General features: G+C 38.1%; 1 protein-coding gene across 1 annotated transcript in view; it reads right to left on the reverse strand.

The window, feature by feature from the left end:
• slc1a7b (solute carrier family 1 member 7b) overlaps nt 1–15,646 on the reverse strand; it is a 37,924-nt gene that overhangs the window by 14,888 nt on the left and 7,390 nt on the right. The window contains exons 2-3 of the mRNA XM_020080729.2: nt 7,941–8,020; nt 3,676–3,891 (exon numbers count right to left, since the gene is read on the reverse strand). Of these exons, the coding sequence (XP_019936288.1) occupies nt 3,676–3,891; nt 7,941–8,020 (296 nt within the window). The remainder of the gene's footprint in view (nt 1–3,675; nt 3,892–7,940; nt 8,021–15,646) is intronic.

A 15,646-nucleotide genomic window follows, 5' to 3' on the forward strand; every position in this document is an offset into this window, starting at 1 on the left:
CTGTATGAGGAAAACATTTCCTATCGAAGAGGATTTTTTTTTCAAACAAAGAAATCACAGCAGATACTGAAAAACAAAGGTTTGAATCCTGTCTCAGGTTTTCTGCCAAATTTAATAATAAATAATTAATTAATAAAACTAGTATGCTGTTAGGTCTGCTCCAGAAAGGTGCAAAATTCTAATTATTTTGTGTGAACACCAGAATGAACCGTGGTTTGAAACATGTAACAGAAGTGATTATTAAATGTTCCATTAAACTCAACTGAAATAAAGCCACAAGGGAAAAAGAGAAAAAGTAACATATGAATAAATCATTCTTTTTGCACAACAGAAGGCTGACCCACTGTCACTGTGACATCTGGAATGTCAATTGTTTGTAGTGAGAGCTGCAGAAATATGATGGCAGAAATATTGTCATGGTAACATGCTGTTCAACATAAGTGTTTTTAAACTTGGTCTTATGTGAGATAAATCAGGTTGGGAGAGCTGCAATGTAATTTAATGTAACGTAATATATATCTAATATAATGAAATTTGAGTATTTAAGGAAAGGACAATATAAATATGAAAATATTCTTTTCTTCCTGATTTATTTAAAATCCCTATGCAGTTGTGTTGATTTTTTTACTTGATTTTTTTACCTGATTTTTTCCCCTCTTCTGTGATTTTCTGCTCCAGCCTGATGGTCTGCCTGATTTCATCCATTCTCAATTATTGCTGTCTCCTTTAAGTATCTGGTTGCAGACACATTTCTATGTTTTTGTTTGAAAACGCAACTACTGTGCTACGGATATTCTGTAGAGTTTTAGAGCCACTGAAACGTGAAGTTTTAGTTTAGTTTTAGTTTGGGTGGGCAGAAAAGGAGATGTTTGGAAATAATGATGGAGACACTCACACTTTCTGATTAAGTCTTTTCAGTCACGATGTAGCCTTCGCTGATTTGTCAGACTCCTATCAGTGCAGAACGCAACATGGATCATCAATTAAAAAGCATTGCTGAACCTGTTAGCTTACAGCTGTTGTGCAATTAAATTCTGCATTTTACACTGAAACAGCTGCTGACATGTGTACAACAGGAGATATTATTCAAGCAATCTGGTACAATTCTACAACTAACAACCAAATGCTTCCTATGTTCTTCTTGTGTAAGCTCATGTGTATGTGGGTAGTCATGTAAAATGTAATTTTGGGCATTTTGGTATGGACGAGAATCAAACCTGATAGGGAACCAAAATGCTTGTGTGGATGGAGATCATTTTAATTTGAAAACATTTTAGTATAGATGTAGCCTCTGTGTTCCCTTTGCTCGCACCTTGTCTCAGACATCAAAATATCTATTTAGTTTCTGGTCTGAGTTTTTTCGTTTACCATGTGTTTATTTTTTTGAATCTGTGCTCTTGGATTCCTGGTCGTCATATTATCTAAGTGACTGAAAGAAAAATTTTCTGCAATCATTAAAGAGTTTCTTCACTCATCAAGCTTGCCTGCATTTGGAAATAAACAAACTGGTGGGGCAGCAGTAGCTCAGTCCATAAGGATTTGGCTTGGGAACCGGAGGGTGGCCGGTTCATAAGCATGGAAGGTGGACTGGTAGCTGGAGAGGTGTGTCAGTTCACCTCCTGGGCACTGCTGAGGTGCCCTTGAGGCACCGTACCCCCCCAATTGCTCATGGGGCACTTTTCCTGGAGCTGCCCATCACTGTACCATCTCTCTCCAAAATGTGCATGTCTTTGAGCCCTCTGTGTGTGTGTGGGATTGTGGGTTATTGCATGTATAAAAAAATGAAAACATGAGTGTAAAAAGAATTTCCCCTTGTGGGATCAATAAAGGAAGTTTAAGTTTAAGTGACTGAAAGAAAGATTTTCTGCACTCATTAAAGAGTTTCTTCACTCATCAAGCTTGCCTGCATTTGGAAATAAACAAACTGTAACGGGCTCAAACATGCCACCACTCTACCGGAGGAGATGGAACACCATTCTTGCTAAAGATATCCTTTTTCTCTGCAGTTTCAAGTCTGCAGTGATATGCTATATCCTCCTGTGTGTTTTGCATCACTTATGATAGTGATGTGTATATAGTGCGGTCGGCTCTGGCAGAGATAGCACTCCCTCCTGGTTCACTCCAAAGTCCCTGTTTGTGTGACACTAAATTGATGAAGACGGTCATTCTACCCTTTACCCTCTGTAGTGGGCTGTTTGTCATGCTGAGGTTTCAGACATTTGGTTTCTGGTCTTTTTTGCCAGTCTAATTTCACGATACACTTTAAACCAATGATAATTTAATGCCAATGGTCAAACAAATTTCATAATTATGATGAACCCTGTAATCATAAATACCTTCAGATCCTCAATGTTTTAACTGCTCTCTCTCTCTCTCTCTCTGTGTCTCTCTCTTTGTAAATATCAACCACTATATGAAATACAATATGATAATTTAATAATGAATATACTCCAATGACCATACAGGACAGACAGCTTTATGGAATTGAAGGATAAAACAACATGGGCAGCTGCGATACTCAGAAACATTTACTACAGAGCTTGTTTCTCTTCAAGTGCAACAGCAGTGCAGAGCTATTATTAATATTTTTATGAGCCTATTATTTATCACTCTTATTTTTGATTATTAATTGGTGCTGTTGTTTATACTAGTAACACCATTGAACTTCAACTTTGAACATAATTTGTCCCCAAAGGGCAATTTGTGTACAGCAAGAGAGTACAATACACGAGACATAAAACCTAAAAGAACATGGGCATATAGTACAATAAGGGATCAGCATCTTGCTATCCATATTACAAACAGTCATCATCATTGTCAACATTGTCTCCGTCACCATACCCTCACCACCATCATGTCATTCAAAACAACACTGCAACAAGGCATGGCCAAGCCCCTGATCAATACCATCAATAATGGTCGGAATGTAACAGTGTATCTGAGTATTGTTGTTGACCATGTTCATCCCTTCATGGTCATATTTAACAATCTTCTAATGGATACTTCCGACAAGGTAATGTACAGTATCACAAAACACAAGTCCAAGGTTGGTTACATGAACATGCAGCTGATGATGTAATGCAGTCATGTCACTCTCTTGTGGAATCCATGCAAGCAGAGACACAAACTACACGTGCACAGTAACTGTTTTTTTTATGTTGACTGCTGGTCAAGGTATAGACACTCCCTATCACTGTCCTTCACCTTGTGATGCCTTCTTGTATGTCCCTCTCTACAGAATTCAGTTCTATACATCAACCTAAAGCCTTGATGCTGCAAATCCCCAGCAGCAAAAATAATCTGTGTACAGCTTTCAGTGTTCAGTTTTTCTAAGGACAGTGACTCACAGCAGCCCTCCCATATCCTATTTGTTCTCTGCTAAGTATTGTCTTCCTGATGTCAACCAATCACAGACATGCCAACTCTGCGCTGTGTCTGTGCTGATTAATGAACACAAAACCCTAGACATGGCAGATGTGGACCTTTCCCTGAGGGTCACAATTGAACAGGATGCTCTCAACATGTACTGTACTGTCTCTGTCTGCCAAACTGGTCAACCCAGTAATTGCCAGTAAATAAGTAATGTTCACACATGCTTGTATCTTGAACTAGGAATCTTTTGTTCATGGTGTGGTGTGCACATGTGCAGCCTGATGGTTGTCATGGTGATCTTACCGGATAAGGTCTAGCAGAGCATCAGCAGAACTCATGATTGATTTGCCACTATCCTCGGAGTCCTCTTTCTGGGCTGCACCACCAGGGTGGATGATGGAGACCATGATGATCCCCACTATCACAGCCACAAAGGTGGTCCACAGGTAATAAGACACTGTGATCAGACCGAGGCGACTGGAACACTTGGCATCGAGGGCAGCGAGTCCTGACATCAAACTGTAAGAGGGAACATGCATGTTAGACACAATTACAACTTCTTCTTTAACACTATTGGGATTATAAGTAAGACATCCTTTCTTTTGTAACCATCCACAAGTTCTGCTTCACACTTTGACAATCAACATATTAATTCCACAAATGCCTGTCTGTCTGTATGTGAAATGGATGAATGAATGAAGTGCAGTGCCATGTGATTAGGACACTCCATGTGTTTAATATGAATGAAAATTGAATAATCTGGCAACCAGCACTCTGTTACAGTCAGTGGTTACCTGGTCTGGTAACAGCCACATAAAGGCAACATTTTGAAAAGGTCAAGTCAAGTCCATTGTTTTTCATGCAACGACAATTCAAGTTATAGAAGCTCACTTTTCATATGGAGTAGGTCTTGGATGCACGCTTAACAACATTCTACGTTCTCTGAGAAGCTACATCAGTGGCAATCTGCAGACAATAATATTTGGCCCACCAGATCAGTTCATCTGATCATTTTTATTTTGCCTTATCGGACTGACACAGACTTTAACTGGTCCTGCAGGTGTTGAACTCCGTCATGGCAGCAACACTCATAAAATCACTTCCTCTTTAGCAAATTGACTTCAAACTAAAAGCACTTTATTAATTGTGTTGCTGTAATGCTTTTTATCGAGCTGAATTGCAGAGCTTTTACTTTGAAAAGTTATTATCTTGGATCTGAAGATTGATTCAGTTGCTTTACAGACCTCTTTAATAGTCGACATGCAATGTTTGAAAAAACAGTTCAGTTAATCATTCAAACTTATATATAAACCACATACATGAACTACAATAAAGCAAATTTAATTTATTAAAAAAAACACTGACCATAAATCTTCGATGGGCATAAACCAGGTAGGATGAACACAAACTTTTTTTACTTCACTCTGCCTTCAGACTGTTCTCTGCACACTTGGTCCAGCACACGAACCATAAAAAAGTGACAGTATATTGTGGAACTGATTGAGGAGGACTCACTTATGACAAGGAATAATTCTGAAGCATTATCACAGGCCAAGCAAACAGCCCGTTCCAAACAGGAACTGACCCTGCACTACTGTTGATACTTTACTTAGACAACCTGAAAGGAAGCATGCACCCCTTCAATTTATCCGAAAATCCATTCAGACACAAACTTAGGCATTCTTGGACTTCAATTCAGTCGAAAAACAAGAATGTCCATGTTTTATGAGCTTAAAGACCTAGGGGTTTATTAATTCACAGGTAAGATCATTTTCCCAACTGCTGTACAAGGACAGGATTGATCTCTATATTTACATGGATCCATCTGCTGCAGAACACCATGTATTGCAATCATTGTCTCCGAATCTAAAAAAACAATTAAGCAAAGTGAAAACCTTGTTATGATATTCATGATCAATAAATCATGTCTCATTATACTAAATGTCTCTCTTTGACATGCAAGGTCTCAAATAACTACTTCAGATGAAAAACATAATGATTCATGCTTGTCCTCTCCAATGACTCATAGAAGCAGAATAGCATAGTTTGTCTGTTTCTTTCAAAACCGTTTCGAATCCCTGTTGAAAAATGTTCTGCTTTAGAGGGAACAACACTATAGTTAAGTTTAGGCACAGTAATAACTTGGTTAAATTGAGGTGAATGGTTTAATTTTTTTTTAAATGTATTAGTTTGTTGGCTCAGTTCAAAGATGACCCTTATATAAGGTTATTGACTCCCGCGTTAAACTCCAACAATTTAATGACCCATCCACGAAAACCTCCTCCAAACATTGACATTCTTCTACAACTTTACCTAACTTCACTATACTTGACCTCCACAGCTCCTGTTATAGTCACCGCAGTTGTGCTTGATAAAAAGACGGATGCTGTCAATATGTCTGTGAGCGCAATTCCAAAGCACTTTGCTTTAACTCACTCAAAGACCCGCTACTTATTCTAGTTTATAGAGACTCTCCATTAGGGTGTGCTACACAATAACTGTCAGGTCTGTTCAGTAACCTGCACCAACCCCAAGAGAGAGAGAACCATTAGCAGCAGCAGCAGCAGCAGCAGCAAAAGTTCAGTCTGGGAAATGTACTTGTCGATACCAGCACATTCAGGCAAAAAGAGTAGCAATCATGTTATTAACAGTTTCAATAATACTAGTTTTCCACAGAGGCCCTTGTCCTTGCGACTTATTTTGACAATAAAGACACTTCTTGGTGTACTCTGAACATCCAGTGGATATGCTACAATCTAATAATTCAGCTTGATCCTGAAAATGAAATGGGTTTTGAGATCCTCAGACAGTGTTCTTTTGTTTTTTCTCTGCAAATATTTTCCTGAAGAAGAAATACTGTTAATTTATTTTCTGTTTTATATTCATTCAGCACAGCACTTAAACTGTTCCCACTCTATCCCACTCTTTGCACTGCATACAAAATAAAAAAGAATACGATCTTCCTCTATTGCAGGACACCACTTTATGTATTGTGTATTGTACTTCTAATCCATTAAGTAATTTACATATATATATTAGAACAGAATGTTAGTAGTAACAACAAGAAGAGCTGGCAGCATCGACTGGAGCAGACATTTTAATCTGGCAGCACATCACAGTGGATTTCTCTAGTGAAAGTCAGGATCAGGTTCAATCCCTCTCGCTCTCTCTCTCACACACACACACACACACACACACAAGCACAAATGAATATATTTATCAAAGCAGCTGTTTGGTAAGATTGATAAAATCTAACTACACACAGATATAAAAGAGTGAGAACCATATAAGTTGATTAAAAGTCATCTGTGATCTGTATGTGGTCATATTATATAATTCATTCTGATATAAATTCATAATTTAATAATAATAATAATTGAATGTGAAAATGTTTCCTTTTTTTTAACATTTGCAACACTAAGCTTAAGGAGGCATCAAAATACTAAAACTGTGTGCCTGCTCTTCAGATTGTTCAATAGTACAAACCCGTGCACTTGATTCAATCCAGCACAACTCGGCTCCATGCAAAAGGCTGAAGAAATGTCCACAGGATGTGTTTTTCCCCTCAGGAACATGAGTTATTAATTCAGAGATAACTTCCACATGATTAACTATAGGTCGGCATCTGTCCTGCATCCCTTTGCTTCTTTAGCTCGGGACAATGTGCTCTTCAGTTTCTTCACTCACCCTGCTATGATTTCTATACTAAGAAGCTAACTTTTTCTTATTGCTAGCACTGGTTGCTGGAGACGTTTGTGGTAAAGCATGTCACAAATGTTGCTGGACGACAAGGTTTGTGTGCCATCAAAATGATTTTGAAGCCCTTATTTCAAGGTATTAACAACTAGTGTGTTTTGCGTTTCTTGTCTCTCTTTACGTGCCATCATTGTAAATAAGGAAATAAAGGTTCATAATAATTTTTGGATGCAAGTTAGAGACATTTTTAAACATTTCAATTACAGAGGTTATGAGGAATGTACAAGTTAGCCTAATATTCAGTACATTTCAAAAAATGAGTTAAGTTATATTAATATCTCAATACCTTAACCTGAGGTAACATAACACTTCTTCCAACAGCTTCCTGGAATGAATAAACTGGGCATTGAGGAGATTCACAATTTTGTGCATCAGTGAACAAGACCGGACAAATTCTGACACAGCCGCAATAAAGCTCATCTTGTTTTTTGTAGAGATGAATAGGGAGCAACATCTAGTCTGGTCACAGCCACATAAAGGCTACATTTATGAAAAGTTGGACAAATTCATGCAAGATATCTTAGCTCACTTTTCACATGGAGAACGTCTTGACTGTGCTCTTACCAACATTTCCCCTTGAGCATATGGCAACAGTGGTGGACAAATACTCCCCTTCAACAGGAAGATACCTTGAGCACAACCAGACTCAGGGTGAGTGAGAGAGAGAGTGAGAGAGAGAGAGAGAGAGAGAAAGAGAGAGAGATGTGACATGAAGTGTTTCTGAATCAGCTCAGTGATGAGAACATCCTGCTGATCAGTATAAGTTGACCCAATTATGTAATGAATGTATTCTTATAGACAGACGTCATTACCTGGACACGACGAGTGGGAGAATCAGCATCTTCAGCATCCTCATCAGAAGCTCTCCAGGAAACTGAAAGTACTTCACCTCCTGTCAGGACGAGAGGAGAAAAAATAATAGCAAGAGGTCATGAACAGAAGAACATTGGATAATTTCTAAAAATTATGAACATGAACAAGTCATTTTTACAATGAATGGTGCAAGGAAACCTTGGGAACAGATCCAGTTTTTGTTCCACTTGCTTTAAAATTGTAAAAAAAAAAGTTTTACATTTTCATTTATTTTCACTGAAGAATAAATAAAAGAATCTAGTGAAATCAGATGTGCTTTTAAAAGGAGACTGTCGCGCATTGTCGGACGTACACACTGAGTGCCCTTGTATTTTCTACTGCTTCCTCTCAGGGATACAATTCAACAATGCACCGTACATTCACACAGTGACTTTATTTGTGTTTATTTTTCTCCATTTTGTTATCAGTATTTTCATGTAAATTATTTGAAATCAGTGCAAGTTTTCTGCATATTTTTTCAAAGTGGATAATATAATTTTCATTTGTCTTCTTTGCAAATGAACATTTTTCATCCTTTCTGTTTAAAACCATTGTTCTGTTTACTTTGTTACCTTTGATGCAGAACTTTTCAAACAACAGACTGAGGCTGAGAGATGACTGTTACTTCAATGAGCATAAGCTCTTTTGGTGTCATCTTAAATATTAATAAAACAGTAAATGTATCAACTAATTAAGTGCACTCCTACTAAAAACACACAGATGTCTACAAAGTTCTATGTGAAGCGTAAGGAACTGTGATTGGTCAGATTGGGCTTCCAGTGTTTCTGATGCTAGTGAAGATGATGAGACGGCATCCATCAAGTAAAGCCATTCAAACGGCACACTGTGCTAAAGAAAGCTGATAAATGGTCTGTATTTATATAGTACTGTTCTAGTTCAGATGACTACTCAAAGCACTCTACAGTAGGTTTTTCCGTTGACCCATTCACACATTGAGCTATGTGCAGCACTTTCTCTTTCACACATCATTCACACACTCGTCAGGGGCGATTGGGATTTATGCCCTGTCCCAATTCACCCCTTAGCCCTACCACTTGGATACCCCCGTTGTTTTGTGTGTGACCGTGAAGGAGTAGTGTTCTCCATTTCTCTATGTGACATAATGGTAGTGGGCATCTAGCCCTTGAAACACCCCTTCAACCGTGGTGTATTCAGAATCCCCTTAAAAAAGGAGGGGTAGAAGAAAATTCCTGAATGCTTTACAAACAATCGAAGCAAAACAAGATCGTGAACGCTACAGGTAAAATACTCATAAATGTAAAAAGGGAAATCTTGCAAAAATAACCATGATTTTTTTTTAATCCAGCTAAATATCTTATTTGAATTAATCAAAAAAAAAATGTTATTCACGCTGTCAAAACAAACATGTAAACAGTCTGAGAGTGATGAGAAACATTTGTCACTCCCGTGTCCCATAAATGAAGTTTCAAAAAATTGTCAAGCCGCACATATTGCAAACTTCCTCAGGACCAACGTTACATTGAAACAAGAGTTGTAAAGACACTAACTGACTGTGTATTGGTCAATGGATCAATCTGTCCCATCTGTCCTGCAGTTGTCAGATGTGTCACTATTATAATGTTGGTTGATAACAGTTGTTTAGATAATATTGTTAGTTGAGATGGCTCTCATGACATAGAGAGTGGTTTCCCAATCCTTAAGGGGATATTTTCTTGGCACTTATTTTTTAGTGGTAGGGCTAAGGGAGAGGAATCGGGACAGGACCTTAGTATCTTGACTAAGAACACGTTGGCATGCAGAATGGGGGAGACAAGGATCAAACCACCGATCTTTTGGTTACAGGACAACCCACTCTACCTCCTGAGCCACAGCCATTCCCGAAAGCCATGTCAAACGCTTATATGGCAAATGTGTTGGTCATTTTTACATCCAGCAGACAGAGAACAGCAATGGCAATGAAATCACTTGGTTGCTAACGTTACCTCACATAAGTATTCAAACAGCTATCTAACGTCTTTTCTACATGTAGGCTATAGATACAGACTAAATAATGACATTTGTCATTGTCACATATCACACTATTTCTCACGTGATCACACATATCACATGAGGAAACGTGTAGCTAAATAGATGAACTCTGATAATGATTGTTAAAACAGCTGCAAACAATGTTTTTACAATAATGTATTAAATGACAGGGTGACAATGTGAGAGGCTTCACTCTAAGTAATGAACCTACAGAGAATTATAATAGAAGAGAATTCTTACTCCACAAAAAAAGAATCTGGTGCCTACAATCCACTGACTTAAATAACGGAAGTGGGTTGTTTTAGCATTGATTCATGTGAAAATGACATTATGGATTCAGGAATGTTTTTTGGGAGGAACTGAGTCACAGAGATCTGCACGACACAATACATAATCCAATAAATGTTAAAACATCACACACAAACACACTTGAGCAAGTAGCCCAAGATAAGTTATATGTTTATGATAAGTATATATTAATAAGTGTAATATCTTCAAACTGTACCTTGACAAATAACGTTTTATGTAATGTCACACTATCTGTGGCTTATAGTTTGTTTCAAGTGACGGTTTACAAAACTTCTGGCTCATAGACGACTTAGTTTACTCAAAATGTATAATCATAGTTTACTCAAACCTAAAATCTTTGGGCAAGTATAGATGCAAAATCTGCATCTGCATCAGAAGTTTATTTTTTGGGTGAACTAAACATGCAAGAGTAGTCTTACATGTCACTGCTCGTTGTCATGGCTGCTTTAAATACAATTCCGGCATAATTAAGATTATTCCCACTTCAACACCACTGAGAAGCACTGCTGCATATGTTTGCTGAGCACATCTCAAATCTGATTCCTGACATATTGTTGCATTTATAAAGTAAAACCTGTAAAACTATGGAAAATGTTAAATAGGATGGACAAATGAACGATGATCTATGAAAACGATTGTGCTGTAGTGTAGAGCTGAATATGACAGGATTCAATAAATGCCATTAAATTACCACACTCAGATTCTGTATTTATACGACAGGTGATTATTTTGTCACAGTCTGACTCAGGGGGACATTGGCTCTCTGACGAGGACAAAAGTGAACATCGTTTCTATACATCTATTGAAGTAATTGTGTTTTTCAGATAAAAGGTTCAGATTACATTTTATTCAGAGGTGAGATTCATCAGTCAGAGGTATACACGAATATTTTCTGAAATCCAACACAGCAGCAATTTCTCAAAATATGGTGTGTTAGAAAAATGATATAAATTACAGTACATGAATCTCCTGTCCTCTACTGATGCTTGATTTGGGAACATTGACAACATTGAACAAAACACACATCATTTGAAAACACAATTAAATACATATCGTTACCATGAGCATATGATTTAAGGAGGTTATACAGATATTTTAGCTAATGCACTGTACAAAATAGCCATACTACTGCATGACAGGGTTAAAGAGAAAATGGATCCATTGACTACTTTGTTCAGACATGAACACACAATTGAGTCCAGGCTTTCTCCTGAGTTTGTCTTCCATACATGAACAGCACAGTAGGAGATACAACACAGACACAGAATAGAAATCTCTGGAGTGTTCGGGTGAGGGGTGGAGCAGCAGACATGAGGCAGGACGTAAAGTTAAAGGTGTCTACTGGGTGGCTGGCCGGAGAGAGACTAGAGCATCTCTCTCAGGCGTTTGTGTTCTGATTCGCAGCCCCTTCGGAGAGCACCAGGTGATTAGCCTGAGACTGGGTTGTTCAGAGACTCTCCCAAGAAAGACCACAATTCACTGTTATTAAAACTAGACTTTGTTTGTGTATTCCAGTCCCAGGCCTCAATATTATTAAAGCAGTTCAGTGTTATTTGTTGATTAGGTGGAAGAAATTTTTTTTTTTGGCAAATGATCATTTCTGCCACTTGCCAGAGGAGATCAGGCAGAATCAGTCAGAGTGACATCCAAACACAGAGGGATACTTTAAACCTAAACTGAAAAGAATGGGAGAGCAGCCATTCAACGTCACACATAAACCACCAGTGACACAGTTACACGGTCCAAGAGTTTTGGGTGACAGTTTGGCAGGAATCTGCAGATCTCACAGGTTTTTTCATGCATGTGTGTGTGTGTAACACCAGTGGACAGCTGTTTTGTGTCAGCCGTGCTGTTTCCATCCACTGCAGCCAGATCTCGTATCCTCCCCCTGTCAAAATAGGCCTGGCAGTGCATCAAGATTTTGAAAAAAGCCTCTTTCCTCCTAAGTCGTCACCAGTCACAGTGTGGTGGTTTAGGGATCTGCAACATGAGTCAGTGTTGGATAATCCTGCACTTTCAAGTCTAATTACCTTTCAACAGTCCACAGGGAGAATATGATTTGGTTGCCAGTTTACTGTGATTGGAAATAAATCAGATTTGTATTGTTTGAGCCTGAGGAATAATAGTAATATGATACGTGTAATTTGTTTTTCCCTCTATCGATGAACTTTGAGATGTGGTTTTACAATAAATCATCAACAATGACTGAAAATGAGAACATAGCAAAAGTCTCTTTACTTCATCTGTGATTTATTGTCTTTGTGACAGAAATATATGACAAACTATCTGTGCTCAAACCTGTCTCATACACTCATTTTAAAAGGTAAAAATATGTGACCAATATGTTTACTGGCAAGTTTAATTTGTTTTCCTTTTCCTCGTTTTGCCTTCAGCGATGGAAAATCTGTTATGATGACCACTTTTGGTCACACTAGGTTCTGTTTGGGTGGTTGGAGAACTTGGTCAAAGTTATGGCAACAACATGATGTACGTTAAAAACTAAAAATGCCATACATGACCTCAAGCATGAAACAGGCTGGGTCCACTTCATTAACATTAGAGAAAAACATGATCTTTCCCTAACCTCAAATCTTTCAACCTTTCCACACATGTGCTTTGTGCTCTGACAGTCCACCGTGTATGTGGTTGAATGTTCTCCCTGTGCCTGCATGGGTTTTCTTCAGGTATGCCAGTTTCCTCCCACAGTCCAAATCATAGATGCATATTAACTTCTTCCCACTATCCAGAAATAAAGCCAAAGTATGCTGGATACAAATTCAGCCATCTTGCGCATTTGGAGTCGCAGTGATCTCGGTTTTGGCTGCGAGGTCCTACTGATACATGCTCTCTATCAGTTTCAGCTGTCAATTGTGACATTTCACCTCACTTTTCATAGCATCAAAGAGGTTATTAAAACCAAACCTACTGGAAAAAATTGCACAAATAAACCTCAGTGGGATGAGAAATACCTAAAATGACAGAAACCATCCTTGAAAAAAGCCTCCAGGGAGCAATCAAGACGCTTTCCCTTCACTTTCTTGGGAGCAGTAATGTTGGCCATGTTTAAATACAGTCTATGATCCAAACACATGCAGTTTAGGTTAATTGGTGACTCTGAATCTACTGTAGGTGTGTATAAGAGTGTGAGTGGATGTTTGTCTATGTATGTGAGGCAAGCCTATGTCTAGTACACCCAATGTCAGCCCCCTTGGGCTAACTTCTTAGCAAGAAAGCTCCAGATACAGAATGACATTAGCATTCATTTGGAGTTTTTGTTCACATGGGGAATGTTAGATCAGTATTCACTCTATTTAAATTCAATAACACTAAGAAACTGCAGTTTGGTGCTGAGCAATGAGCACACGGTGAGTTTTAGAACTGCTCAACATCATTAAAAATGAGGCTTGATTTTATATTTTGCTAAATAAATTGCTTCAGTCAAAAGTAATCGTTCTGGGAAATGTGTTCATTTGCAACCCTTTCACCAATGAACGGGGTAGAGAACAATAAATTGAGCCAAATTCAGACAAAATCTTGATGAGCAACAACATTTGAGCAAGCAGCAGTTTAACAGATAAGCTGGGACATGATTTCTCAGAGGAAAATCATGTCCCAACATGACCTGAAAAAAAACCTAAACTGACTCTCCAATAGCTTTAAAAATGGTTAGCGTGTCCTGCAAAAGTCCAAACTTAATCCCAGTGAAAATTGGTTGGATGACATTAGAAAAACACTTAAAAGGCATTACCTAACCAAGTTAGCAATCTTTTGGAATACATATTCAGATAGAGCCTGAAATATTTCTCACACACTGCTACTTTGCTTCTGCAGCTTTGTGGCAGCAACCAACATTCTAATTCCACAAATGTCTGTCTGTCTGGATGTGGAACGCAAATCTCGTCAACCATTCATCTTATCAACTTCAAACTTGGTATGTGTACTTTAAGGGTCAAGGGAAGTGCATTTTGGTGGGATTTAACATAGTATGAATACAATTTGAATAAACTGGCGACCAGCGCTCTTGTAGCAGTCAGTGGAGTGTGGGGTAATGTGTCCTCTCATTCTAACTACAGCAGTGGTCTGCAAGTGGGTCAAACCATGGGTCACAATATTTGGCAGATCATTTTGATAATTTGATTATTTTTATTTCACTCTATCAGACTGACAGACATTCACAGGAGTGGCAGATCTTTGGCAGCGACATTCACCGAATCACTTTTTTGAATCACAATTTGTCTTCAAAGTAAAAGCACATTTGTTTTGTTGCTGCAATGTTTTTTTATATCAAGCGTAATTACAGAACTTGAGTCTTAAGGTGGGTGTCCATTGCTTAACAGACCTCTGAAAGAAATGACATGCAGTGAATGACAAAATAACAGCAGTTAAGTCAATCATTCAAACTTACAAATAAACCACACATGTGAACAGTAATTAAGCAAACATTTCAATATTCATTGCAGATAAACCAGGTGGGATGAACACAACTTTTGATAAAAAAAAGTGTCCAGCAGGCATAGCTCTATTTGAGGAGTAACTCACTAATGACAGGGAATAATTCTGAGGTAGCTCCAGAGCAGGACAAGCAAACAGCTCACTCCAAGCAGCCGTGTTTAGAACAGGCACTGCTTTTGTTTTTTTTAAATAGGTTTTTCGTCTTTCCATTAATCACAAGTCCCAGCTCATCCTTTTCATCACTATGAAATTGAATTTTTGAGCAGGACTTAGACACATCTGTCTGGAATCACAGTTCAAACCATCTCTGAATGTTTTTGAATTCATTCTGGATATACCAGATCTGGTCTGGCAGTCTGAAGAAGGCCCTAGATCCTTAGCAATGACTCACTCATTCCATGTTTGCAAAATGTATTACTTTGCCAGTTCTTCTCTGACTGCACTGTAGCTTCAGCTAGCTAATGGCTCACTGGAGAACAACTAAGCTATGACCAGTTTATTGAATGCATGTTACATTCATCCATAGCAAGTGTTCTGCAAGTCTGTCCTGCTTGGTGTTGAAACATGATGCTTTTTGTTGAATTTTTCACAATATCAGTATCTTTTTTTCTTTAATTTTGTCAATTTCAGGTTAAAGTATGATGGGTTATTACAGCCATTTTGAAGTAATAGGAATAATCTGAAATTACAACATCAAAGTTGTTGTTAAGAGAGTAACATAACACTGGAATTTTGTTCCAGTATGATGACATTATGAGAATAAAGCTGTGAAATTATGCATCAAAATGTGAAGTATTTCGTTATGTGAAACCTACACTAAAGTATAACTTAACAAGATGCTCCATGTTTCTCATTTTAATGCAACCGACCGGCTGATCTTCTTATATCTCCCTTG

This window comes from Paralichthys olivaceus, chromosome 3 (assembly GCF_024713975.1).
Source record: "Paralichthys olivaceus isolate ysfri-2021 chromosome 3, ASM2471397v2, whole genome shotgun sequence".
NCBI lineage: Eukaryota > Metazoa > Chordata > Actinopteri > Pleuronectiformes > Paralichthyidae > Paralichthys > Paralichthys olivaceus.